Genomic DNA, 26,793 nt, shown 5'->3' with positions numbered 1-26,793 from the left:
GGCGCCGCGCACCGGCTCCTCAGCGTTGTTTTATTCCGTCCAGGAGCCTGCGCTGTTATGTTATCCCGTGGCCAGGCACACTTAGCGCTGCCCGTCTTCTGGCATCATTTGGTGTCTGGATGGCTGCGCCTGTGCGGCCGCGCTGGCAGAGAGCCCGCCTCGCAGTGTCTTCTGATTTAATCCCACTGGGGGCCTGGGATCCATGGACATGCGCAGTGCATATCTGAACCTCCACCTCTCACTCATCTCCCTATGGCTTCTTCAGACTGTGCGGTGTCACGGCCGTGGCATGCTGTTAGGGACCAGCTGACACCGAACAGTCTGAAGAAGCCATAGGGAAATGAGTGAGAGGTGGAGGTTCAGATATGCACTGCGCATGTCCATGGATCCCAGGCCCCCAGTGGGATTAAATCAGAAGACACTGCGAGGCGGGCTCTCTGCCAGCGCGGCCGCACAGGCACAGCCATCCAGACACCAAATGATGCCAGAAGACGGGCAGCGCTAAGTGTGCCTGGCCACGGGATAACATAACAGCGCAGGCTCCTGGACGGAATAAAACAACGCTGAGGAGCCGGTGCGCGGCGCCGGGGGGGTAGGAATGACGGCTGGGCTGCGTCACATTACGAAGGAAAGTCCCACCTCCGGGACGGTTTTACGGTATCAGTGGACACATTTTATAAGTGTTAAGTTCTGCGTGTGCAAGGAGCTAAACAAAAATAGCTACCTTTTCCTTGGGCAGCATTACTGCTGCACAAGGTGGCTCTTTCAGTAACAAACGCCTTGGGGGGGGGGGGACAGATTCCCTTACATTTCAGTTGTTGTGTCAGCGTGGCGGTCGCATGACACATTGCCGGCTACACAGCTGGGGATCAGCTGACGTTACTGAAACCCAATAACACTGGGTCGTATGTTTTGACTGTGCAGACGGCACGTCTGAGCCTCAACTGGCGGTGTTGGAGCCCAGGAATTTAAGTTCAGGTGGTAGAAAGATGAACACAACAGGAGACCTGGATAACGTATACAGTGACCTAATTATTCAATCAGGAGGAGGAGTGGCAAATTCCGGCGAGATCCAGGCCTTGTTCATTTTCAGGAAAGTAAGCCGGTCAACGTTATCGGAGGATAGTCGCATGCGACGGTCAGTTAGTACACCACCTGCAGCACTAAAGACACGTTCCGATAATACACTGGCCGCAGGGCAAGACAGCACCTCCAATGCATACTGGCTTAGCTCTGGCCATGTATCCAGCTTTGAGACCCAAAACTTGAAAGGGGAAGAGCCGTCTGGGAGTACAGCAAGAGGGCAAGACATGTAGTCTGTCACCATCTGACGGAACCGTTGCCTCCTGCTGACTGGAGCCGTCTGTGATGGTGTAGACTTTTGTGGCGGGCACAGAAAACTGTGCCACAGTTCGGCCATACTGGTCTTGCCTTGGGCAGAGGCACTGCTTCTGCTCCCTCTTTGTGCAGAGCCTCCACCACGGCCTGGACGCACTGAGCTGCTTTGGAATGCACTAGCAGCACTTCTCTCAGTTGGAATGGAGAAGATGATGGAATTGACCAGTGTGTCTTGGTACTCCCGCATTTTTCGCTCCCGGTTCAACGGTGTGATGAGGCTTTCTACGTTGTCCCGGTAGCGAGGATCGAGGAGGGTGAACACCCAATAATCAGACATGTTGAGAATGTGGGCGATGCGGCGGTCGTTTCTCAGGCACTGCAGCATGTAATCCACCATGTGCTGCAGACTGCCAACTGCCCAAGAAACGCTGTCCCCTGCTGGAGGCGTGATCTCTGCCCGCTCGTCATCACCCCACCCTCGCTGTACACACTGACTACTGGACAATTGTGTAACTCCCTCCTCTGGACGGATGTCTTCCTCCTCCATTGACTCCTCCTCATCCTCCTCACAAACGGTCCCCTGCCTACGCGTTTGTGAGGAACCACGTGGCGCTGACTGTCCAGAAGATGATGGAAATGGTGAATCCTCATCCTCCACCTCTTCCACAACATCATCCCTTAGCGCTTGCAGTGATTTTTCAAGCAGGCAGATAAGGGGGACAGTCATGCTGACTAGTGCATCATCTGCACTCGCCATCCGCGTGGAATAATCAAAGGGACGCAAAACCTGGCAGACGTCATTCATAGTGGCCCACTCTGTGGTTGTGAAGTCTGTACGGCGCTGACTGCGACTTTTTTGCGCCTGAAGCAGCTGGTACTCCATTACAGCTTGCTGCTGCTCACACAACCGCTCCAACATATGTAACGTGGAATTCCACCTGGTAGGTAGGTCACATATGATGCGATGTTCCGGCAGGCGGTGTCGGCGCTGCAGAGCCGCAATGCGCGCTTTTGCCGTGCTGGAACGCCGCAAGTGAGCACACTCTAGGCGGACCTTGTGCAGCAGTGCATCAAGATCCGGATAGTCCCTCAAAAAGCTCTGCACGACCAAATTGAGCACATGTGCCAGACATGGGATGTGAGTGAGGTTGCCGAGGCCCAGAGCTGCCACCAGATTTCGGCCATTATCACACACTACCATGCCTGGCTGGAGATTCGCTGGCACAAACCACACATCGCTCTCCTGCTTGATGGCATTCCAGAGCTCCTGCGCTGTGTGGCTACGATTCCCCAAGAAAATTAATTTCAAGACGGCCTGTTGACGTTTGGCCACGGCTGTGCTCATGTCGGTCGTAACAGGTACACGTTCATCACGGGTCCATGTGGAGGTGGACTGTGACGGCTCCTGCAGCGATGATTCTGAGGAACTGGTGTAAGAGGAGGAGTCAATGCGTACAGAATGGATTCCTGCAATCCTTGGAGTGGGCAGGACACGTCCTGCGCCACTCGCACGGTCTGTACCCGGCTCAACGACATTAACCCAATGGGCAGTGAGGGAAAGGTATCGCCCCTGTCCATGTTGACTGGTCCACGCATCGGTGGTGAGGTGGACCTTGCTACTGACGGCGTTCAGTAGCGCGTGTTTTATGTGTCCCTCCACATGCTTCTGCAGGGCAGGGACGGCTTGCCTGCTGAAGTAAAAGCGGCTGGGCACATTGTACTGTGGGACTGCCAATGACATCAAGTCACGGAAGCTGTCAGTCTCCACCAGCCTGAATGACAGCATTTCCAGTGACAGAAGTTTGGCAATGCCTGCAGTCAGAGCCTGTGCTCGTGGGTGGTTTGACGAGAAAGGCCGCCTTTTCTCCCATGCCTGTACTACCGATGGCTGTAGACTGGGCTGGGAGTGTGTGGATGACTGGGAAAGTGGCGCTGCAGGTGGAATTACAGCGGGTCTCTGGACAACAGGGGCAGAGGTTCTTCCACGGCGATCCTGGGAGGACGCCGAACCAGCTGCGTGTGAGGTAGAGGAAGAGGCAACACGAGCTGAAGAGGTGGTAGCTGCCGCTGTTGGTTGGCCTACCTCTTCAGTGTGTTTTTCTAACTCCGCCGGGTGCCTGTTGCGCACATGTTTCCACATGTTGGAGGTATTGAGGTTGCTGACATTTTTCCCTCTTTTGACTTTTTGATGACACACGTTGCATCTGACATAGCAAATGTCATCTGCAACTGTGTCAAAAAAGGACCAGGCACTGCAAGTCTTGGGAGCGCCCTTTTTGGCTTTTGGAAGAGACATGCTCCTAACGGGTGCCAAAGCGGAGGCTGCAGGATCCGCAGTCTTCCCCCTCCCTCTCCCTCTTTGGGCCGTACGGGGAATCTCTTCCTCAGAGCTGCTCCCACCACCTTCCTGTCCCTCACGCCAAGATGGGTCGAGGACCTCATCATCTACACTACCCTCTGCCCCCAACTGCTCCTCCTGGGTAGTCTCAGCAGCAGAGCACGCACCAGTAAGTGGCACCTGAGTGTCATCATCAGCTGATGCGGCCTGCGATGTGGTGACCGGAGCCACTGGCCCACCCGCCTCTTCAGAGGAAGACAGAAAAAGCTGTTGGGCATCACTGCACCCTGCCTCTTCTTCCATTTCTCCAATGCTGCTTGGCTGGCCCCCTGTTTCCAAGCCAAGAGATTCAGAGAACAGAAGTAGAGACGGCTCCTGTCCTGGGCTCTCTGTCTGCCTGGGCAATTTGGCAGGTGGTGAAGAGACAGATGGCTGCTCTCCAGTGCTCTGTGTCTGAGAGGATGTGGCACTAATGGAAGTTGATGCATTAGCTGCCATCCATCCGACAACAGCTTCAATTTGTTCTTCACGCAGCAGCGGTGTACGGCGCTCGGACACAAAGCTTCGCATGAACGACTGTTGCCTGGTGAAAGTGGGTGCTGATGAGTCACCGGTGCCCGCAGCAGGCACAGAATCCCCACGTCCCCTCCCTGCTCCGCGCCCACGCCCACGCCCACGTGCCTTACTCACTGCCTTCTTCATCTTGGTTGACTGATAAAGATAAGCAGAAAAGTACTAACGGATTTGTGTGCTTATTCCTGAGCAACTCCTCCTAACAGGTATAAGAAGCACTAATTATCTAAAGTGTGGACTAGACTTTAATATGAGCTAATGTGGCCTACAGAAATGTAAAGTGGTGTAACTGGTGTGTTTGGTGAACTTTATTATTTATTTATTTTTTGGGGGCTGAACTGACAACAGATAGAGCTGCAGTCACACGGAGACCGTGCAGACAGACGTAAACGGCGCTACAAGGCCCAAAAACCCTCCTCTACTTTATCCTATGTAGTGTTTTTCCACAAATTAGCTGGAGACGGGTGGAAAGACACTAATAGGATTTTTTTGAATAAATTAGCAGCAGACTACACTATTTGGAAAAAAAAGAAAATTGATTTGGCGGTATGACGCAGTGAAAAACCCTGAGCTGGAGACAACCAGGCTATAGCTGCTCACAGATTACAGGGCGAGCTGCAGTCACACGGAGACCGTGCAGACAGCCGTAAACGGCGCTGCAAGGCCCAAAAACCCTCCTCTACTTTATCCTATGTAGTGTTTTTCCACAAATTAGCTGGAGACGGGTGGAAAGACACTAATAGGATTTTTTTAAATTAATTAGCAGCAGACTACACTACTTTGAAAAAAAAGAAAATTGATTTGGCAGTATGACGCAGTGAAAAACCCTGAGCTGGAGACAACCAGGCTATAGCTGCTCACAGATTACAGGGCGAGCTGCAGTCACACGGAGACCGTGCAGACAGCCGTAAACGGCGCTGCAAGGCCCAAAAACCCTCCTCTACTTTATCCTATGTAGTGTTTTTCCACAAATTAGCTGGAGACGGGTGGAAAGACACTAATAGGATTTTTTTAAATTAATTAGCAGCAGACTACACTACTTTGAAAAAAAAGAAAATTGATTTGGCGGTATGACGCAGTGAAAAACCCTGAGCTGGAGACAACCAGGCTACAGCTGCTCACAGATTACAGGGCGAGCTGCAGTCACACGGAGACCGTGCAGACAGCCGTAAACGGCGCTGCAAGGCCCAAAAACCCTCCTCTACTTTATCCTATGTAGTGTTTTTCCACAAATTAGCTGTAGACGGGTGGAAAGACACTAATAGGATTTTTTAAAATTAATTAGCAGCAGACTACACTACTTTGAAAAAAAAGAAAATTGATTTGGCGGTATGACGCAGTGAAAAACCCTGAGCTGGAGACAACCAGGCTACAGCTGCTCACAGATTACAGGGCGAGCTGCAGTCACACTGAGACCGTGCAGACGGCCGTAAACGGCGCTGCAAGGCCCAAAAACCCTCCTCTACTTTATCCTATGTAGTGTTTTTCCACAAATTAGCTGGAGACGGGTGGAAAGACACTAATAGGATTTTTTTGAATAAATTAGCAGCAGACTACACTACTTGGGAAAAAAAAAAAAAAAGGAACAGTATGAGGCAATGAACCACCCTCCCTGAACTGAATACAACCAACTATGGATGGCCTATGTGGCTGCACTCAGACTGGAGACTGGGCTGCACTCACACACACACACACACAGACCTTGCAGATCGCTGTGAAAACAGCGCTACAAGGCAAAAGCAAGGTGAATAGTAGGTGAACACAGCGGTTGCTAAATTAGCCTTTGGAAAGCACAAAGAAGCAAATCGCTATCTCTAAACTGTCCCTCAGTCAGCAAACAGCGTCCTGTCACTAACTGAATTCACAGCAGAGTGATCGCAAAATGGCGCCAGCGACTTTTAAACTGCATCATGACATCATTACACCAGCCAATCACAGCCTTGCCAGTAGTTTCATGCCCTCCATGCTAAACAGGATGTGCCCACACTTGGAATCAATCTCATTGGCTGAATTTCTGCTTTTTGAATCCTAGAACTTCCGATTCCGGTATCCGATACGCGGCAAGTATCGGAATCCCGGTATCGGAATTCCGATACCGCAAGTATCGGCCGATACCCGATACTTGCGGTATCGGAATGCTCAACACTACTTGTTAACAATCCCACCTTAAAGCATACATGTCACCAGATTTTGTCTGACAAACAACCATGAGACATGCAGACGCGAGGACTCAAACATATAGCGGGAATTGATCAGGATTGCATTTCATACCCCAGTCTACAACTTATTGCCTGCTGGAGTATGGTGCACAAACATTTCTTTTTAAATGTGTCTCTTAAAAACTGATTGCATCTTTGGGCTGTCCATGCACCAAATAATGCAATCTATGGTAGCTATAAGGTAGAATAGATTTCAGCTAACATTCATACCAGTTTTTTGGCCTACATTTTAGTAAAATTATCGAGAGGCATTTGGCTATTACTCCTTTTGCTAATCCCAGCTGAGATTTTAGAAAAATTCCAGGGATGGCAAAAAAAAGAAGAAATATAGCAATCTTTGTTTTACACAAATAGACCTTGTTCCAGAATTTCCAACTTATTTGACTCCAGAAAATGGGTATAGAGGGAATAAGAACTTCACCCAATAGTTGAAACCGTTCAATATAATACAAGAGCTGAACCACATTCTCATTGTATTTTTTTCTTGATCTTGGCCCAATCTTTCAGTCTATGACCATCTATACTGTGATGCAGCAGCAGCACACTTATACAGTGATGAGGCAGTGACCCACAAAGTTCAAACACAAGACTTCTTTAATGTGTTTCTTCATAGCATTAAATGTCCCAATTCACACATAAGTGCATATAATCTCAGTGCATAGTATTAATGTTCATTTCACTGCACTACATATTACACGGCATCCTTCTGTTTACAGTCACTAAACACGTTGGCCTTCCCTTTGACCAGTAGTCGTGGGAAACTGCACCGCCATGTCAATGTCTTTTACTCACAGCCATACACAGTCCTTGATATCCTCCAGATTACAGCTGGGTACCATATCCACCTGTTTGCAACCGTTAAACACGCCAGTCCTGTTTCGGGCACAGGACAGTCTACCTCCGGTTCACCTTTGGGCACTAGACAGACCACCTCTGAGACCTGTTACCGTGGACGGCAGCACTGCTGTGGGTGCCAAGCCTATTGGCTCCGCTCTTTCCTGTGTCTCTTAACACAGACAAAGCTCTGTACTCTCACCTACACCAAACTGAAACTGGCCCTGACACACCCCTTTACTGCGGGTCTTTTAACAAAGAATCCTGTGGCCTTCAGCCACATGGAAAACCCGGGCCTGGAATGAAACGGACTGCAAGACTACCATCCTGCAGTCTGTTTCACAACACAACATCTCAGAGCAGGTTTCCAATACATCTGCCTTGGACACTAGCATGTTCAAGATTAACACTTACTTTTATTATTTCTAGTCTGCTTTGTAGCCACCGCTACGCCCGTGTTGTGAATTCTGCTCTTGGGTTCCCTCCGGTGGTTGTTGGTAGTAATGCAGTTGTCCCTGGGTTGCAATCCTGGGCAGGTGTCCCTGCTGATTGCAGCTCTGACTGGGATATTTAGGTGTGCAGGATTCATTAGCCCTTGCCAGTTGTCCATTGTTCTTGGAGGTTTTGCATCTCTGTCTGGTTCCCCCTGCCCTGCTGCCAAATCAGCAAAGATAAGTGTCTGGTTTTGTTTTTGTAGCACACATGCTGTGTGCTTTACAATTCAGTACTATTCAATGTTTTTTCTTGTCCAGCTTAGACTGTGTTTGGATATTTCAGTCTAGTTGGATTCTCAGGAGATGCAGATATACATTCCATGTCTTTAGTTAGATGGTGGAATTTTTGTATTATCTGCTGTGGATATTTTTAGAGTTTTAATACTGACCGCTTAGTATTCTGTCCTATCCTTTCCTATTTAGCTAGCGTGGCCTCTTTTGCTAAATCCTGATTTCTGCCTGCGTGTGTCTTTCCTCTATTACTCACAGTCAATATTTGTGGGGGGCTGTCTATCCTTTGGGGTTCTGCTCTGAGGCAAGATAGAATTCCCATTTCCATCTATAGGGGTATTTAGTCCTCTGGCTGTGTCGAGGTGTCTAGGATGTGTTAGGTACACCCCACGGCTACTTCTAGTTGCGGTGACAGTTTAGGGTTTGCGGTCAGTACAGGTTCCACCTACTCCTGAGAAAGTCTCATGCGGCTCCAAGGTCACCGGATCATAACAGTACAACTGGCCAACAATGAGTTAAATGCATCTCAGAAGAAGGGAAGTAAGAGCCATTTTTTTTTCTGTAGCCTGCTTTGTCTTTTCTTCCCTCTTTTCCTCTGGGTGGCTGAGGAGCCTTGTGCTAGAATGGATGTTCAGGGATTAGCTTCTCGTGTAGACCAGCTTGCTGCTAGGGTACAGGGTATTTCTGATTATATTGTTCAGACTCCAGTTTTAGAGCCTAAGATTCCTACTCCTGATTTGTTTTTTGGGGATAGGTCCAAATTTTTGAGTTTTAAAAACAACTGTAAACTGTTTTTTGCTCTGAGACCTCGATCCTCTGGTGATTCCATTCAGCAGGTTAAAATTGTCATCTCCCTGCTGCGTGGCGATCATCAGGATTGGGCATTTTCCCTGGAATCTGGGAATCCGGCCTTGCTTAATGTAGATGCCTTTTTTCAGGCTTTAGGATTATTATATGATGAACCAAATTCTGTGGATCAAGCGGAGAAGACCTTGTTGGTCCTGTCTCAGGGTCAAGAAGCGGCAGAATTGTATTGTCAGAAATTTAGAAAATGGTCTGTGTTGACTAAATGGAATGATGATGCTTTGGCGGCAATTTTCAGAAAGGGTCTTTCTGAATCCGTTAAAGATGTTATGGTGGGGTTTCCCACGCCTTTCGGTCTGAGGGATTCTATGTCTCTGGCCATTCAGATTGATCGGCGCTTGCGGGAGCGCAGAACTGTGCGCACCGTGGCGTTGTCCTCAGAGCAGATGCCTGAGTCAATGCAGTGTGATAGGATTCTGTCTAGAACGGAACAACAGGGATTCAGACGTCAGAATAGGTTGTGTTTTTATTGTGGCGATGCTTCTCATGTCATTTCAGTCTGCCCTAAGCATACAAAGAGGATTGCTAGTTCATTTACCATCAGTACTGTACAACCTAAATTTTTATTATCTGTGTCCTTGATCTGCTCATTGTCATCATTTTCTGTCATGGCGTTTGTGGATTCAGGCGCCGCCTTGAAGTTAATGGACTTTGAGTTTGCCAGGCGTTGTGGTTTTCCCTTGCAGTCTTTGCAGAACCCTATTCCGTTAAGGGGCATTGATGCTACACCTTTGGCTAAAAATAAGCCCCAGTTCTGGACACAGGTGACCATGTGCATGGCGCCAGCCCATCAGGAAGATTGTCGATTTCTGGTGTTGCATAATTTGCATGATGCTATCGTGCTGGGTTTTCCGTGGTTGCAGGCACATAATCCTGTGTTGGATTGGAAGTCTATGTCTGTGACTAGTTGGGGATGTCAGGGGGTTCATAATGACGTTCCTTTGATGTCAATCTCCTCTTCTTCCACTTCTGAAATTCCAGAGTTTTTGTCTGATTTTCAGGATGTATTCGATGAGCCCAAGTCCAGTTCCCTTCCACCGCATAGGGACTGTGATTGTGCGATTGACTTGATTCCAGGCTGTAAGTTTCCTAAGGGCCGACTTTTCAACCTGTCTGTGCCTGAACATACCGCCATGCGGAGTTATGTTAAGGAGTCTTTGGAGAAAGGACATATTCGGCCATCTTCTTCACCATTGGGAGCGGGATTTTTTTTTGTTGCTAAGAAGGATGGCTCCTTGAGACCCTATAATGATTATCGCCTCTTGAATAAGATCACGGTCAAGTTTCAATACCCGTTACCTCTGCTTTCCGATTTGTTTGCTAGGATTAAGGGGGCTAGTTGGTTTACGAAGATTGACCTTCGGGGGGCATATAATCTTGTTCGTATTAAGCAGGGTGATGAATGGAAAACTGCGTTTAATACGCCTGAAGGCCATTTTGAATACCTTGTGATGCCATTCGGGCTCTCTAATGCTCCATCTGTTTTTCAGTCCTTCATGCACGATATCTTCCGGACTTATCTTGATAAATTCATGATTGTATATATGGATGACATTTTAATTTTTTCCGATGATTGGGAGTCTCATGTGAAACAGGTCAGGATGGTATTTCAGATCCTTCGTCATAATGCTTTGTTTGTGAAGGGGTCTAAGTGTCTCTTTGGAGTGCAGAAGGTTTCTTTTTTGGGCTTCATTTTTTCTCCCTCATCTATAGAGATGGATCCGGTTAAGGTTCAGACCATTCATGATTGGATTCAACCCACATCTGTGAAGAGCCTTCAGAAATTTTTGGGCTTTGCTAATTTTTATCGCCGTTTCATTGCTAACTTCTCCAGTGTGGTTAAACCCTTGACCGATTTGACGAAGAAAGGCGCTGATGTGACGAATTGGTCCTCTGCGGCTGTCTCTGCCTTTCAGGAGCTTAAACGCCGATTTACTTCTGCCCCGGTGTTGCGTCAACCGGATGTTTCTCTTCCGTTTCAGGTTGAGGTTGACGCTTCTGAGATTGGGGCAGGGGCCGTTTTGTCTCAGAGGGATCCTGTTGGTTAGTTGATGAAACCGTGTGCCTTCTTTTCCCGTAAGTTTTCGCCCGCTGAATGCAATTATGATGTCGGCAATTGGGAGTTGTTGGCTATGAAGTGGGCGTTTGAGGAGTGGTGACATTGGCTCGAGGGAGCTAAGCACCGTATTGTGGTCTTGACCGATCATAAAAATCTGATTTACCTCAAGTCTGCCAGGCGGCTGAATCCTAGACAGGCTCGATGGTCTTTGTTTTTTTCCCGTTTTGATTTTGTGGTCTCGTATCTTCCGGGTTCTAAGAATATTAAGGCTGATGCCCTCTCTAGGAGTTTTTTGCCTGATTCTCCTGAGGTCCTTGAACCGGTCGGCATTCTGAAAGAAGGGGTGGTCCTTTCTGCCATTTCCCCTGATTTACGACGGGTTCTTCAGGAATTTCAGGCTGACAAACCTGACCGCTGTCCAGTGGGGAAACTGTTTGTTCCTGATAGATGGACTAGTAGAGTGATTTCTGAGGTTCATTGTTCTGTGTTGGCTGGCCATCCTGGTATTTTTGGTACCAGAGATTTGGTTGGTAGGTCCTTTTGGTGGCCTTCTTTGTCACGTGATGTGCGTTCTTTTGTGCAGTCCTGTGGGACTTGTGCGCGGGCCAAGCCTTGTTGTTCCCGTGCTAGTGGGTTGCTTTTGCCTTTGCCAGTCCCTGAGAGGCCCTGGACGCATATTTCTATGGATTTTATTTCTGATCTTCCGGTTTCCCAGAAAATGTCTGTCATCTGGGTTGTTTGTGACCGGTTCTCTAAGATGGTCCATTTGGTGCCTTTGCCTAAATTGCCTTCCTCTTCTGATTTGGTTCCGTTGTTTTTTCAGCATGTGGTTCGTTTGCATGGTATTCCGGAGAATATTGTGTCCGACAGAGGTTCTCAGTTTGTTTCTCGGTTTTGGCGGGCCTTTTGTGCTAAGCTGGGCATTGATTTGTCTTTTTCTTCCGCATTTCATCCTCAGATAAATGGCCAGACCGAGCGAACTAATCAGACTTTAGAAACTTATCTGAGATGCTTTGTGTCTGCTGATCAGGATGATTGGGTGGCTTTCTTGCCATTGGCCGAGTTTGCCCTTAATAATCGGGCTAGTTCGGCTACCTTGGTTTCACCCTTCTTTTATAATTTTGGTTTTCATCCTCGTTTTTCTTCGGGGCAGGTGGAGCCTTCTGACTGTCCTGGTGTGGATTCTGTGGTTGACAGGTTGCAGCAGATTTGGGCTCATGTGGTGGACAATTTGGTATTGTCTCAGGAGGAGGCTCAATGTTTTGCTAACCGTCATCGGTGTGTTGGTTCCCGGCTTCGGGTTGGGGATCTGGTCTGGTTGTCTTCCCGTCATGTTCCTATGAAGGTTTCTTCCCCTAAGTTTAAGCCTCGCTTTATTGGTCCTTATAGGATTTCTGAGATTATTAATCCGGTGTCTTTTCAATTGGCCCTTCCGGCTTCTTTTGCTATCCATAATGTCTTCCATAGATCTTTATTGCGGAAATATGTGGTGCCCGTTGTTCCCTCTGTTGATCCTCCGGCCACTGTGTTGGTTGATGGGGAGTTGGAGTATGTGGTTGAGAAGATTTTGGATTCTCGCTTTTCGAGGCGGAGGCTTCAGTACCTTGTCAAATGGAAGGGTTATGGCTAGTGTTGAGCCATACCGTCCGATACTTGAAAGTATCGGTATCGGAAAGTATCGGCCGATACCGGCAAAGTATCGGATCTAATCCGATACCGATACCCGATACCAATACAAGTCAATGGGACTCAAGTATCGGATGGTATCCTGAATGGTTCCCGGGGTCTGAAGGAGAGGAAACTCTCCTTCAGGCCCTGGGATCCATATTACTGTGTAAAATAAAGAATTAAAATAAAAAATATTGATATACTCACCTCTCTGACGCAGCCTGCACCTTACCGAGGGAACCGGCAGCCTTCTTTGCTTAAAATGCACGTGTTTACTGCCTTCCGTGACGTCACGGCTTCTGATTGGTCGCGTGCCGCCCATGTGACGGCGACACGACCAATCACAACAAGCCGTGATGTAATTTCAGGTCCTGAATGCCTAATTCTAGGCATTCAGGATTTGAAAATTACGTCACGGCTTGTGATTGGTCGCGTGCCGCCCATGTGACCGCGACGCGACCAATCACAACAAGCCGTGATGTAATTTTCAAATCCTGAATGCCTAGAATTAGGCATTCAGGACCTGAAATTACGTCATGGCTTGTTGTGATTGGTCGCGTCGCGGTCACATGGGCGGCACGCGACCAATCAGAAGCCGTGACGTAATTTTCAAATCCTGAATGCCTAGAATTAGGCATTCAGGACCTGAAATTACGTCACGGCTTGTTGTGATTGGTCGCGTCGCCGTCACATGGGCGGCACGCGACCAATCAGAAGCCGTGACGTAATTTTCAAATCCTGAATGCCTAGAATTAGGCATTCAGGACCTGAAATTACGTCACGGCTTGTTGTGATTGGTCGCGTCGCCGTCACATGGGCGGCACGCGACCAATCAGAAGCCATGATGTCACGGAAGGCAGTAAACGCGCGCATTTTAAGCAAAGAAGGCTGCCGGTTCCCTCGGTAAGGTGCAGGCTGCGTCGGAGAGGTGAGTATATCAATATTTTTTATTTTAACTCTTTATTTTACACATTGATATTAATCCCGATACCGATTCCCGATATCACAAAAGTATCGGATCTCGGTATCGGAATTCCGATACCCGCAAGTATCGGCCGATACCCAATACTTGCGGTATCGGAATGCTCAACACTAGTTATGGCCAGGAGGATAATTCTTGGGTTTTTGCCTCTGATGTCCATGCTGCTGATTTGGTCCGTGCCTTTCATCTGGCTCATCCTGATCGGCCTGGGGGCTCTGGTGAGGGTTCAGTGACCCCTCCTCAAGGGGGGGTACTGTTGTGAATTCTGCTCTTGGCTTCCCTCCGGTGGTTGTTGGTAGTAATGCAGTTGTTCCTGGGTTGCAATCCTGGGCAGGTGTCCCTGCTGATTGCAGCTCTGACTGGGATATTTAGGTGTGCAGGATTCATTAGCCCTTGCCAGTTGTCCATTGTTCTTGGAGGTTTTGCATCTCTGTCTGGTTCCCCCTGCCCTGCTGCCAAATCAGCAAAGATAAGTGTCTGGTTTTGTTTTTGTAGCACACATGCTGTGTGCTTTACAATTCAGTACTATTCAATGTTTTTTCTTGTCCAGCTTAGACTGTGTTTGGATATTTCAGTCTAGTTGGATTCTCAGGAGATGCAGATATACATTCCATGTCTTTAGTTAGATGGTGGAATTTTTGTATTATCTGCTGTGGATATTTTTAGGGTTTTAATACTGACTGCTTAGTATTCTGTCCTATCCTTTCCTATTTAGCTAGCGTGGCCTCTTTTGCTAAATCCTGATTTCTGCCTGCGTGTGTCTTTCCTCTATTACTCACAGTCAATATTTGTGGGGGGCTGCCTATCCTTTGGGGTTCTGCTCTGAGGCAAGATAGAATTCCCATTTCCATCTATAGGGGTATTTAGTCCTCTGGCTGTGTCGAGGTGTCTAGGATGTGTTAGGTACACCCCACGGCTACTTCTAGTTGTGGTGACAGTTTACGGTTTGCGGTCAGTACAGGTTCCACCTACTCCTGAGAAAGTCTCATGCGGCTCCAAGGTCACCGGATCATAACAGCCCGTGACTGCCATGCACTCCTATGGCCTTCATACACTTCTGTGCACAACCTGGGCAGAACACACAGTGACCCCTACCTGAGACATCGGTCACTGCTTCACCATTGCAATCACAGCTACACCTACGACTGCAATGCCCCTTCATGGCCCCACTATGCCTCTGTGCGCATCATGGGGAGAGCAAACAGTGACCCCCTACCTGTGACACTAGTCACTGCCTCACAATACATACAGGTGCTTCTCACAAAATTAGAATATCATCAAAAAGTTAATGTATTTCAGTTCTTCAATAAAAAAGTGAAACTCATTACAAACAGAGTGATCTATTTCAAGTGTTTATTTCTGTTAATGTTGATGATTATGGCTAAGAGCCGATGAAAGCCCAAAAGTCATTATCCTAGTAAATTAGAATAATTAACAAAAAACATCTCCGAAGGCTTCCTAAGCGTTTGAAAAGGTCCCTTAGTCTGTTTCATTCGGCTCCACAATCATGGGGAAGACTGCTGACTTGACAGATGTCCAGAAGGCAGTCAGTGACACACTCCACAAGGAGGGTAAGCCACAAAAGGTCATTGCTAAAGAAGGTGGCTGTTCACAGAGTGCTGTATCCAAGCATATTAATGAAAAATTGAGTGCAATGAAAAAGTGTGGTAGAAAAAGGTGCACAAGCAACCAGCATAACTGCAACCTTGAAAGGATTGTTAAGAAAAGGCCATTCAAAAATTTGGGGGGAGATTCACAAGAAGTGGACTGCTACTGGAATCATTGCCTCAAGAGCCACAACACACAGACGTATCCAGGATATGGGCTACAAGTATCGCATTCCTTGTGTCAAGCCACTCATGACCAATAGATGCCAGAAGAGTCTTACCTGGGCCAAGGAGAAAAAGAACTGGACTGTTGTTCAGGGGTCCAAGGTGTTTCTTTCAGATGAAAGTACATTTTGCATTTAATTTGGAAATCAAGTTCACGGGGTCTGGAGGAAAAATGGAGAGACAGACAATAAAGCTGCTTTAGGTCTAGTGTGCAGTTTCCACAATCAGTGATGGTTTGGGGAGCCATGTCATCTGCTGGTGTAGGTCCACTGTGCTTTATCAAGACCAAAGTAAGCGCAGCCATCTACCAGGAAATTTTAGAGCGCTTCATGCTCCCCTCTGCCGACAAGCTTTTTGGAGATGGAAATTTCATTCTCCAGCAGGACTTGGCACCTGTCCACACTGCCAAATGTACAAATACCTGGCTTAAAATCAACAGTTTCCCTGTGCTTGATTGGCCAGAAAACTCACCTGACTTTAACCCCATAGAGAATATATGGGGTATTGTCAAGAGGAAGATGAGAGACACCAGACCCAACAACGCAGATGGGCTGAAGGCTGCTATCAAAGCAACCTGGGCTTCCATAACATCTCAGCAGTGCCCCAGGCTGATTGCCTCCATACCACACTGCATTGATGCAAAAGGAGCCCAGAACAAGTATTGAGTGCACTTACTTAACATTTATTTTAGTAGGCTAACATTTCGGATTTTAAAATATTTTTTCATGCTGGTGTTATAAAGTATTCTTATTTACTGAGATAATGACTTACGAGTTTTCATTGGCTGTAAGCCATAATCATTGATATTAACAGAAATAAACACTTGAAATAGATCACTCTGTTTGTATTGACTCTATAATATGTGAGTTTCACTTTTTGTATTGAAGAACTGAAATAAATTAAGTTTTTGATGATATTCTAGTTTTGTGAGAAGCACCTGTATATGAGGTGCAGATTCTCCCAACCGATATGTGAAGTTCTTAACTAACTAGACTGTGACATTGTTCAACACTATGTAGAAAATTATCTTTTTTTCATGCCTTTATAAAAATGCAAATAATCAGTTTACTATGCTTTGTATTGAATTGTAGTGTATTGTGATAACATATCCAACAGTGCCATCTGTTGACAATGTTCTCATTATAGCTTTAATAATAATAATAATAATAATAATCTTTATTTGTATATAGCACTGACATATTCCAAAGCAATTTACAATTTGCACACATTATCATCGTTGTCCCCAATGGGGCTCACAATCTAAATTCCCTATCTGTATGTCTTTACTTCCTGTTTCATTGGTTACTGTGCAATTAATCTTTGCTCATCAAGGCTTCCGTAGTAGCCTCTGCACTAGCCTTGCCCCTTCTTCTTCAGAGCCATTTTGACCTCATGGAAGCTGATATGCTGATCATCTCTCTAATTTTCATCCCATCTGGTTGTTTACCTCCACATAGCACAGTCGGGGAGTCATTATGTCCCCCTTGTTAGAGCTCACCATATTGTATTATGTAGCTACTCTGTTCTACATGTTTTATATCAAAGTGGTGTTCTGGTATTATAGCTAATTACACTATTCGCCATGTTGTGCAATTACGCTGTGAGTGTCCTGTACCATACATAATGCTATGTACTTTAGATATGTTGTATGCCTTGTACTGAGTACTTTGATTTTTCTTGTAATTTTACACTGATCCTATCAATAAAAGTTGTAAAGGACCCCCTGCGTCTACCTCAATGTATCGATAGGAAAGAGTTCAGCTGTCTGTCGACTCGCTTTTCTCAAGTAAAAAGTTGAGGGTGCCAGAACACTGTTCACTCCCCTAACATATCTGTTTTACCTAATACTTGTATTTCCCACGGAAAATTTGGGGTCATGCTTTATTAGGACACGGCATTTTGATATTCCTCTTTAAATCCACGTGGAAATGTTTGAATAATTTCACAATTAGTAATTATCTTGTCTGAAGTGGAGTGCCTCAATCAGACACTGGAAACTAACGCTAATAGTATATGATTTTGTAAGAACACACCTTGTTGACAGTGGGATATTATTAAAAAAGCACCCCTGACAAAAATATTATCACTAAACCTTTACTAAATATGTCTGTAATGTATTGTAGGTATATTAAAATACTTACCAATCACTGTCTACCCTGGTTTCCAACATCCCTGTACTGTAGGTGTATTAAAATACTTAACAATCACTGTCTACCCTTGTTTCCAACATTCCTGTACTGTAGGTATATTAAAATACTTACCAATCACTGTCTACCCTGGTTTCCAACATTCCTGTACTGTAGATATATTAAAATACTTACCAATCACTGTCTACCCTGGTTTCTAACATCCCTGTACTGTGGTATATTAAAATACTTACCGATCACTGTTTACCCTGTATTCCAACATCTCTGTACTATGGTATATTAAAATACTTAAAAATCACTGTCTACCCTGGTTTCTAACATCCCTGTACTGTAGGTATATTAAAATACTTACCGATCACTGTCTACCCTGGTTTCCAATGTTCCTGTATTGTAGGTATATTAAAATACTTACCAATCATTGTCTACCCTGGTTTCCAACATCCCTGTACTGTAGGTATATTAAAATACTTACCAATCACTGTCTACCCTTGTTTCCAACATCCCTGTACTGTAGGTATATTAAAATACTTACCAATCACTGTCTACCCTGGTTTCCAACGTCCCTGCATTGTAGGTATATTAAAATACTTACCAATCACTGTCTACCCTGGTTTCCAACATCCCTGTACTGTAGGTATATTACTATACTTACCAATCACTGTCTACCCTTGTTTCCAACATCCCTGTACTGTAGGTATATTAAAATACTTAACAATCACTGTCTACCCTGGTTTCCAACATCCCTGTACTGTAGGTATATTAAAATACTTACCAATCACTGTCTACCCTTGTTTCCAACATCCCTGTACTGTAGGTATATTAAAATACTTACCAATCACTGTCTACCCTGGTTTCCAAAACCCTGTACTGTAGGTATATTGAAATACTTATCAATCACTATCTACCCTGGTTTCCAACATCCCTGTACTGTAGGTATATTAAAATACTTACCAATCACTGTCTACCCTGGTTTCCAATGCCCCTGTATTGTAGGTATATTAAAATACTTACCAATCACTGTCTACCCTGGTTTCCAACATCGCTCTGGACCTCTTCTGTGTCACTTGAGCTCTGCTCTTCTGCCGGCGTACACAGGAACTGCTGTGTGGGGCAGTGCTAGTACCATCAATGTAAGCCCATCCATAGAATTACATTGTAAAAGCGACTTCCGGTCAACACATAAACACCTGTGTGATCCAGCTAGACTGATATGACTCAGAAGGGAATCTGAGCCACGCTGAAAACGAGCAAGATGGAAATCAGTAAATATTTTATTCTAACTACACCATATACTGTACTATGCAATAAAATATGTTGTCGGGAGAACCTCTTTAACACCCAGTTATCAATTTAGTTATACATTTCCAGGACAAAGAACACCGAAAAAAGTTCTTAAAAATTGTCTAGGAATGTTATCTGTCTGGAATAAATAAGTGTCAAGAGATACCAGATCTTCTTTAACTTCTTAATTTCCACTTTTGTGCTGTCCATATTAAACTATTTTTTTCTGAATTATTTCTGATGTAAAGTTGATAATTAGCTTTCTGTCACTTTTCACAAAATCTAGGACGGTTTTTTGAGGACTTGGTTTAGGCTGGTTGAGGAGTCAATAGTTCCTTCCTCTGTGCGTTCTCTGTTTGCTCTTTTTGTATCATTACCCAATTGCCTAAATCATGTAATATTAGTTCAAAACATAGCCTAACGTACCCTTCACAAAGCCATGTGCTGTAGGCTGCTCCAGCAGAGCCATGACACCCTCACAATAAAAGTCAATGACACACTTTTCAGAAGTAAACTCCTTTTAATGACAGCGACATAAAGTATTAAAGCTAACAAGCAAAGCCTTGTAATTGGGAGAGAGGGAAAACAAGTAGTAGCACTTAAACTGATGGCGTATTAAGAAGCAATCTGTAAAATGGCTTTAGAAGCAAACAAGAAAAAGCTAGAGGAAATGTAAAACCGTTACAACAGTTATAAACGGGAGGATTCCACATATCACCATGTGGACATAGAATTATATTATGGTGGCATAATGGCGTGGAAATGTTCTCCTCCAGTGGAGAGACTTAGAATAGGTTGGGAAGCTGCTGTGATATCACAGTTTTTTCTGGTTTATTGGGTGAGATACTAGGTTGTACTTAGGTATTTTACTGTACTGGGTCATGGTTAATGAGGCTACCATTCTCAGCTACAGTAGATAGAACAGACCTTAAAGCAGAAACAAGTTCAATGTATAAACTTTGTTTAGAAGTTCATTAAAAAACTATAACTCTAAGTCGCCGATAACGTAGTTCCCATAAAGCAATGTTATTCTTACCAACAGTGATCAACCCTCTGTTGGCAGGATTATTTATCACCGGGGGCTTTTTCTGCCATATACGGTAAACTCAGGGCTACGATGTGTTAATTTTAACATATGAATGCAGTGTTAATGGGTTTTATGGATAGATAATGATTTTTTTAATGGAATGTTTGGTCTGGGTCTCTTTATAAAGCCATTAATTCCACAGCACTTTACAGATATCATCATCGTTCTCCCCAATGGGGCTCACAATCTAAATTCCCTACCAGTATGTCTTTGGAGAGTGGGAGGAAACCGGAGAACCCGGAGGAAACCCACGTAAACACGGAGAGAACATACAAACTCCTTGCAGATGTTGTCCAGGATGGGGTTTGAACCCAGGACTCCAGTGCTGCAAGGCTGCGGTGCTAACCACTGAGCTACCGCGCTATAGCACAAGGTTATCACTGCTTATGATCAGTGAAAGTACAACCTCTGGGGGCGGCATGATCCTGAGAATGACGTGACCGCATTGCTATTTCAGTGTTACTCTGTACATCAGCGCCTTTCTTTCCTGTGGTCCTCTGCACAGAGGGTGGTCAGGAGCACTGCTGTGCCCTCGCCTTATGGGATAGGAATATCCTTTTAAAAGTGATGTGCAGTACTTTTATAATAATGTATCCCATTGGTAGGATCGGTCCCCGGCATTTCTAACAAGCAGCTGTTATCACCTCCGATGGTGGCCAAAGTAAACCGTGTAGAATAGAGCACTGCAGTTTTGGCACAATGTTTAGAGGCCTCTGCCAGGTACTGCAGATCAACTGTTATTCAGTGGCCACTGAGAAGTCTATGGACCTGTGCTCTGCCATCTCCATACACTGCTTATATCTGGCAACTGGAGGTGATAACAAGTGACCGGTGGAGGAGCCAGGTGTCAGACCCCTAATGATCGAATTTTGATTACTTATTCTAGGGATAAGTCATCAGTAATAAAAGTACTGCTAGACCCCTCAAACTGACAGCTCCGCAGCCAATCACTGAGCTTAGCGGCCCTGCTTGAGTTCACTGATTGGCTGCAGCACTGTTGACATGTCAGCGCAAAGTGGTCCCATTACTCTGTGGCTCCGTGGGCATCTAGGTGAGATGTTTCTGTGATTTTGTATTTTACATTGACCCTTACTAATGGGGTTTGTTGAACACCACTATCCTTCATGTGATTTTTATACATACTAACTTGTTGATGCATCTGTTCAAGATGTAATACATTCGCTGAATATCTTACCAAAGAATTTAAAAAACCTAATTAAAAATAACTGTAAATGTAACACATCCCAAACAAATTAATTACTTTTTGGTATATTTTATCACTAGCAGCAGTGTGTATAGGTATAGTAACCGCAACCATAACATGTTGTGACCGTTACTCATGGGACATGACAAATTGCAAATATGACTGGTGTAAGTGATGGCAGTTTCTGTACTGGGCTGCAGATTATGTTGGCGCTATATAGGGAGGTTGAAATAAATGGGAGGGGAATTCTCACAATGGACGTGTATCTTTTACCAGGGTAGGTGATAAATGTCTGATCGCTGGTGGCCCCATTATACTTCATCAATGCCAAAGATCTTACATGTAGCAGCACACATGCAGGAGGAGAAATAGACGGTCCTGGACCCCTGCTTTAGTGATTGTTGGGGGCCTCATGAGTTAGAACTCAAGTGGCCAGGCAAATACCATCTACCCTGTGTATATAGGTACTGTATACCTTATTAGTATTGAGTTGAAATCTTATTACCTTTCTTGTGGTTTGAATAATGAACATTCCCATTATAATACAATGCTTATTGATTTGAATACATGGAAAGGATGTATAAACGCCAGGAGCACATTCTGGTCTCAGTGATGTGGCCATATTAAGGCTCCCATAGAGATACACAAACCGTTTACTTCACCTCCATATGCCTCTGTTTTTACACAGAAGCGTTCAGAGATGTTTCTGTCTGACGTCATGTGCCATTAGATGTGGTATGTCCAGAGGCATTGTTCACAGAAACCAGGAAGGGCCTATAAGGCAGTACCATGAGGGAGCCATATGGCTTTTATGCACCGCCTCACAGGGGCTCAGTTTCCAGAACTCTTCTTTCTAACCTTAGTTAACAGCTGCAGACACATGGAAAAAAATATTTTTACATTTGTTACTGATTATCTCTAGTTAATAAACTTGCAGTCGGCAATGTTCATTCCTACATTTATTTTTGCACACCCCCTCCCCCAGCATCTGGATATGCAGTTTGCTGCCTAATCCAAGTTTCAGATTTTTCTCTTGTGGGAATGTCCCTACCTGTATCATAACCTGGATGTGAGAAGTGTGTATCCAGGGTGCTACTGTCTTCACTGCTGATATATCAGCACGCTTATATCCTTAATTTATATCCCTTTGTGCTTTCCTCCTTTTCTGCAATCTGCTTTTTCTGCCCTCTCTGACATGCTTTCTCCCCTCTCCATACAGTGGAGCTATGTGTACATACCTGACTCATCTGGTACAAAGAGCCAACTCCCTACTGTGAACGATATCCACTACTGTGAGAGATACTTGAATTTTCAGAATGGTTCTTACTGGGAGTTATAATGACTGTGTTTGGCCTTTGATGTAGACCAAACCATGCCCATACAGTCGAAACCTTGGGGGTTTTCAACCACACTGTACAGCGGTGATTTTACTTTAAAATGAATTTGTCTCCAGATTTTTACTATCTCATTTGAGAGCAGTATGATGTAGGGGCAGTGATCCTGTCTTCAGTATGTATCACTTACTGGGCTGCTTCCAGCAGTTTTGATAAAATTACTGATTTATCTGATGCAGATCTACCAGTTATCTGAATGCTGATCTCTGTATAACCCTGACCACACCAGTGACCAGTGGGCTTGAGGAAGAACCGCGTCGCCATGTTGTTCCCTGTCCCCCGTCATGTGTCTAGGAATTTTAAAGTGTCTTTAATAAAGGATTTTCACATTTTTATGGATTGTTGCCAGAAGCTGGAATTTGTTCTACTTGTCTTCACACCAATGATTGATAACGTTCTGTGTACACTGTGCATAGGCAGAAAGCTGACGATCAGTGGTGGATGCGGGGTTAAACAGATTTCATGAATATGGAGGACTACTTGTCAGCAGGTTGTGGGGGCAGGGTTATACAGAACTCATGACTATATGGCATAACAATTATTAGTCCTACTGGTAAGGTAGTGATTTTTTTAAAACTACAACAAACAGCCCAGTAAGTGACACACCACTGGAATCAGGGTCTTCTGTCTTTACATTATGCTGCTCTTATATTAGCTGGCAAAAACCTAGTGACAGATCCCCTGTTCAATTGTAGATGAACATCTATTTAATAGTTTGGGATCTAAAAGAGCCGTCTCTTTTTAGTGAACAGAACCAAATAATCCAGATCGCCAAAAGGAGCCGGCCTGCTACCTCTAACACTGAGACAAGGTAGAGCTTAGAGCAGAGAGAACTGATGGGCACTGTGCAGCAGCAGAAATAGTAGTACAATTTTTAGTTATGGCTATTTAGAAAGATGCTTAACTTTACATTTAAGAAGAAAATGAACAAAAAAAATACATTGTGTACAGAGGAGTCCATGCAGTTGTGTATCACACCCAAAAAATAGCAAAAAGTATTTCCTATATCACTTAATTTGCCAGGAGCTATAGAAATATGTCATCCAGAATTTCTGTGCATCTTTGTTTTTAGAGTTTAATCACTTGATAAGTTTCAGTCCGTCTTTCGGTTTATCTGTCTGCGTTAGACACAGCTTAGTTTCAGGCTATATGACATCTTATTATGAGTCGTGTAAACGAAAAATGTTACCCAGCAAGAGAACAAATTATATACAAATCAATAGCCTGAAAATTCAAGTTTTGTTTTAATACCGAGGCAATCATTCATTACAGTCCTTCTAATATCTTGAATAACAAGCTGATACTTTATTATATCTTACCGTTTCAGGGATTCTTCAGAAGAAGTCAACAAAACAATGCCTCTTACTCCTGCCCAAGGCAGAGGAACTGTTTAATTGACAGAACAAATAGAAATCGCTGCCAACACTGTAGACTGCAGAAGTGTCTTGCCCTGGGAATGTCTAGAGACGGTAAGTCGACTTCCTTTTTAATACTGTATGCTTTTGAAACTCTCATCTGATGCAGCGAAGATGCAAAGGGAGCAAGGAAGGAGCCATATTTCTTCTATGAAGTACAGAATTGGAATTATGATGTCTCTGAAGGTCAAACAACCTCTCTGTGCAGGTTGGATTATCAAAAAGGAGCAGAGAAATGGAAAGTCTTAAGTCTTTCCGGAAGCTTTGTTTAAGCAAATCATTTTTCACTAAGTGAAAGTTTTAACCCATTCCTGCATGGTGACGGCCAACTACAGAACAGACTGTACAGTTTACAATGGCCAAAATCAGAGATTATTTAGAGCATTTAACCTCTATGCCAGTGTCTCTAAACTCTAGTCCTCAAGAGCCACCAACAGGTCATGTTTTCAGGATTTCCTTCGTATCGCACAAGTGATAATTTCATCAGCGGCTCAAGCATTAATTCCATCACCTATGCCATACTAAGGAATTCCCGAAAACATGACCTGTTGGTGGGTCTTGAGGACTGGAGTTGAGAAACACTGCTCTAAATGGTTTTACAGAGACCATAGGTAGAGCCTAAAAGGTCTACTAATAAAGCAAACGATATTCATCAATATAGAGCTATGTCGACATAAAATAAAATCAGCTTCTCCGACATACAGCCGAGTCAGTGGAAACAACAAAAACAAAAAGCATCTTCATCAACATACAGTTACACAGATTAGTGATGAGTGAATATACTCGTTACTCGAGATTTCTCGAGCACGCTCGGGTGTCCTCTGAGTATTTTTTAGTGCTCGGAGATTTAGTTTTCATCCCCGCAGCTGAATGATTTACATCTGTTAGCCAACATAAGTACATGTGGGGGTTGCCTGGTTGCTAGGGAATCCCCACATATAATCAAGCTGGCTAATAGCTGTAAATCATTCAGCTGAGGTGAAGAAAACTAAATCTCTGAGCACTAAAAAATACTCAGAGGACCCCCGAGCGTGCTCGTCAAATCTCGAGTAACAAATATACTCGCTCATCACTAACACACATACATCAACAGATAAAAAAAGTATTGATCTTAGAATGTGGCAATGGAACAATTCCTTAATTTTATTAAGGACAAGTAGAAAAAACAAATAAAATACACTCAAGCTAAACAATAAATTATACGTACCCCTAAATAACGCAATTCATAACTAAAAAAAGACCAATAAGAGCTATGGCTTTCGTAATGCAGTCATGTAAATATGAAAAAGGAAACTCTTTGTGGTTTTATCATCTTTAGTTGAAAAACTGCATTCAAAGCTGCCACAAAACCCAAACTCATGATTCCATGGTTACAACCTTGAAAAGTTACAGACCAAAAACGTGCTTACTATATTTGTTGACCAAATGCGAATTTGACAGCTATTCCGCCCAATGTCACCATACACGTGCAGGAAACATTAGTATTTTCTCAATTGGGAACACGATGAAAATTGTTGCCAGATACGAGGTAGCTGCTTAAAAGAAAAGGTATCTAGTATCTTGAATGCAACACACCTACTTATTAATCCTTTCCCTGGAATCATAAGGAAAGTTTGAACGCCTTTCTTGAAAAATATAATATTACCGCTTATGTGGACTAGATCCTGGGACGGGTCATTGATCCATGGGACTAGTCTGATTGCCGTATGTGAAGTTGGGAGGGAATTTTTCCCCTGGTATGGGACAACTAGAATCTGCCTCGTGCGGTTTTACTTTCTACTGGATCACCCTGTTAGGTTCACTGTGCAACAAATTTCAGGGAAGTTCTTGTTCCCTGAGAAACTGTTATTGTATCTTATAGATTTTGATATGCTGAACATGAATATGTGCTCCAAAAGTCTGTAGCAGATAAGGTTTGTAACACCTTCATGACCTGAGCTTTCTTCGCTCCCCTCCTTCCCAGAACCATAACATTTTTATTCAATATGGCCGTGTGAGGGCTTATTTTTTGCGGGACTAGCTGATGTTTAATGATACCATGTTTCTGCAGATATGTTCTTTTGATTGCCCGTTATTGCATTTTAATGCAATGTCGCGACGACCAAAAAAACGTACTTCTGGTGTTTTGATCTTTTTTATCGCTGTGCTGTTTAGCTATCATGTTAATTCTTTTTTTATTGATAGATTGGGCGATTCTGAACTCGGTGATACCAAATATGTGTAGGTTTGATATTTTTTTTATTGTTTTATTTTGATTGGGGCATAAAGGGGGTGATTTAAACTTTCATGAATTTTTGATTTTTTTATATTTTTAAACACTTTTATTTTACTTTTGACATGCTTCAATAGCCTCCATAGGAGGCTAGAAGCTGCCATAGCGTGATCACCTCTGCTACATAGAGGACATGCTCAGATCACCTCTATGAAGCAGAATTACAGGCTTGCTATGAGTGCCAACCACAGGATGGCGCTCATAACAATCTGCCATCAACAACCATAGGGGTCTCGACCTCTGGTTGCGATGGCAACGCAGCGATGACCCCCGATCACATGACAGGGGTCATCGCTGCACGTATTTGCAGACCAGCTTCTGGAAGTGCAGTTAAATACTCGCTGTCAGAGTTTGACAGCGGCATTTAACTACTTAATATGCGCGGGTGGATCGCGATTCCGCTCGTGCCTGTTGCAGGTACATGTCAGCTGTTAAAAACAGCTGACATGTCGCGGCTTTGAGGTGGGCTCAACATCTCTATGGAGCATCTTATGCGGCCATAATCAACATTTGTGCAGCATTACATGGGGCATATTTTAATATGGAGCATCTTATGGGGCC

At 44.5% G+C, this 26,793-nt stretch overlaps 1 protein-coding gene across 1 annotated transcript in view; it reads left to right on the top strand.

Annotated features, from left to right (window-relative positions):
• RORB (RAR related orphan receptor B) overlaps nucleotides 1-26,793 on the top strand; it is a 354,554-nt gene that overhangs the window by 263,758 nt on the left and 64,003 nt on the right. Inside the window, exon 3 of the mRNA XM_077249034.1 lies at nucleotides 23,873-24,014. Within this exon, the coding sequence (XP_077105149.1) occupies nucleotides 23,873-24,014 (142 nt within the window). The remainder of the gene's footprint in view (nucleotides 1-23,872; nucleotides 24,015-26,793) is intronic.

Source organism: Ranitomeya variabilis, chromosome 1 (genome assembly GCF_051348905.1).
Source record: "Ranitomeya variabilis isolate aRanVar5 chromosome 1, aRanVar5.hap1, whole genome shotgun sequence".
Lineage (NCBI taxonomy): Eukaryota > Metazoa > Chordata > Amphibia > Anura > Dendrobatidae > Ranitomeya > Ranitomeya variabilis.
The sequence above is the reverse complement of the archived record's forward strand: the minus strand, read 5'-3'. Positions and strand labels throughout refer to the sequence as shown.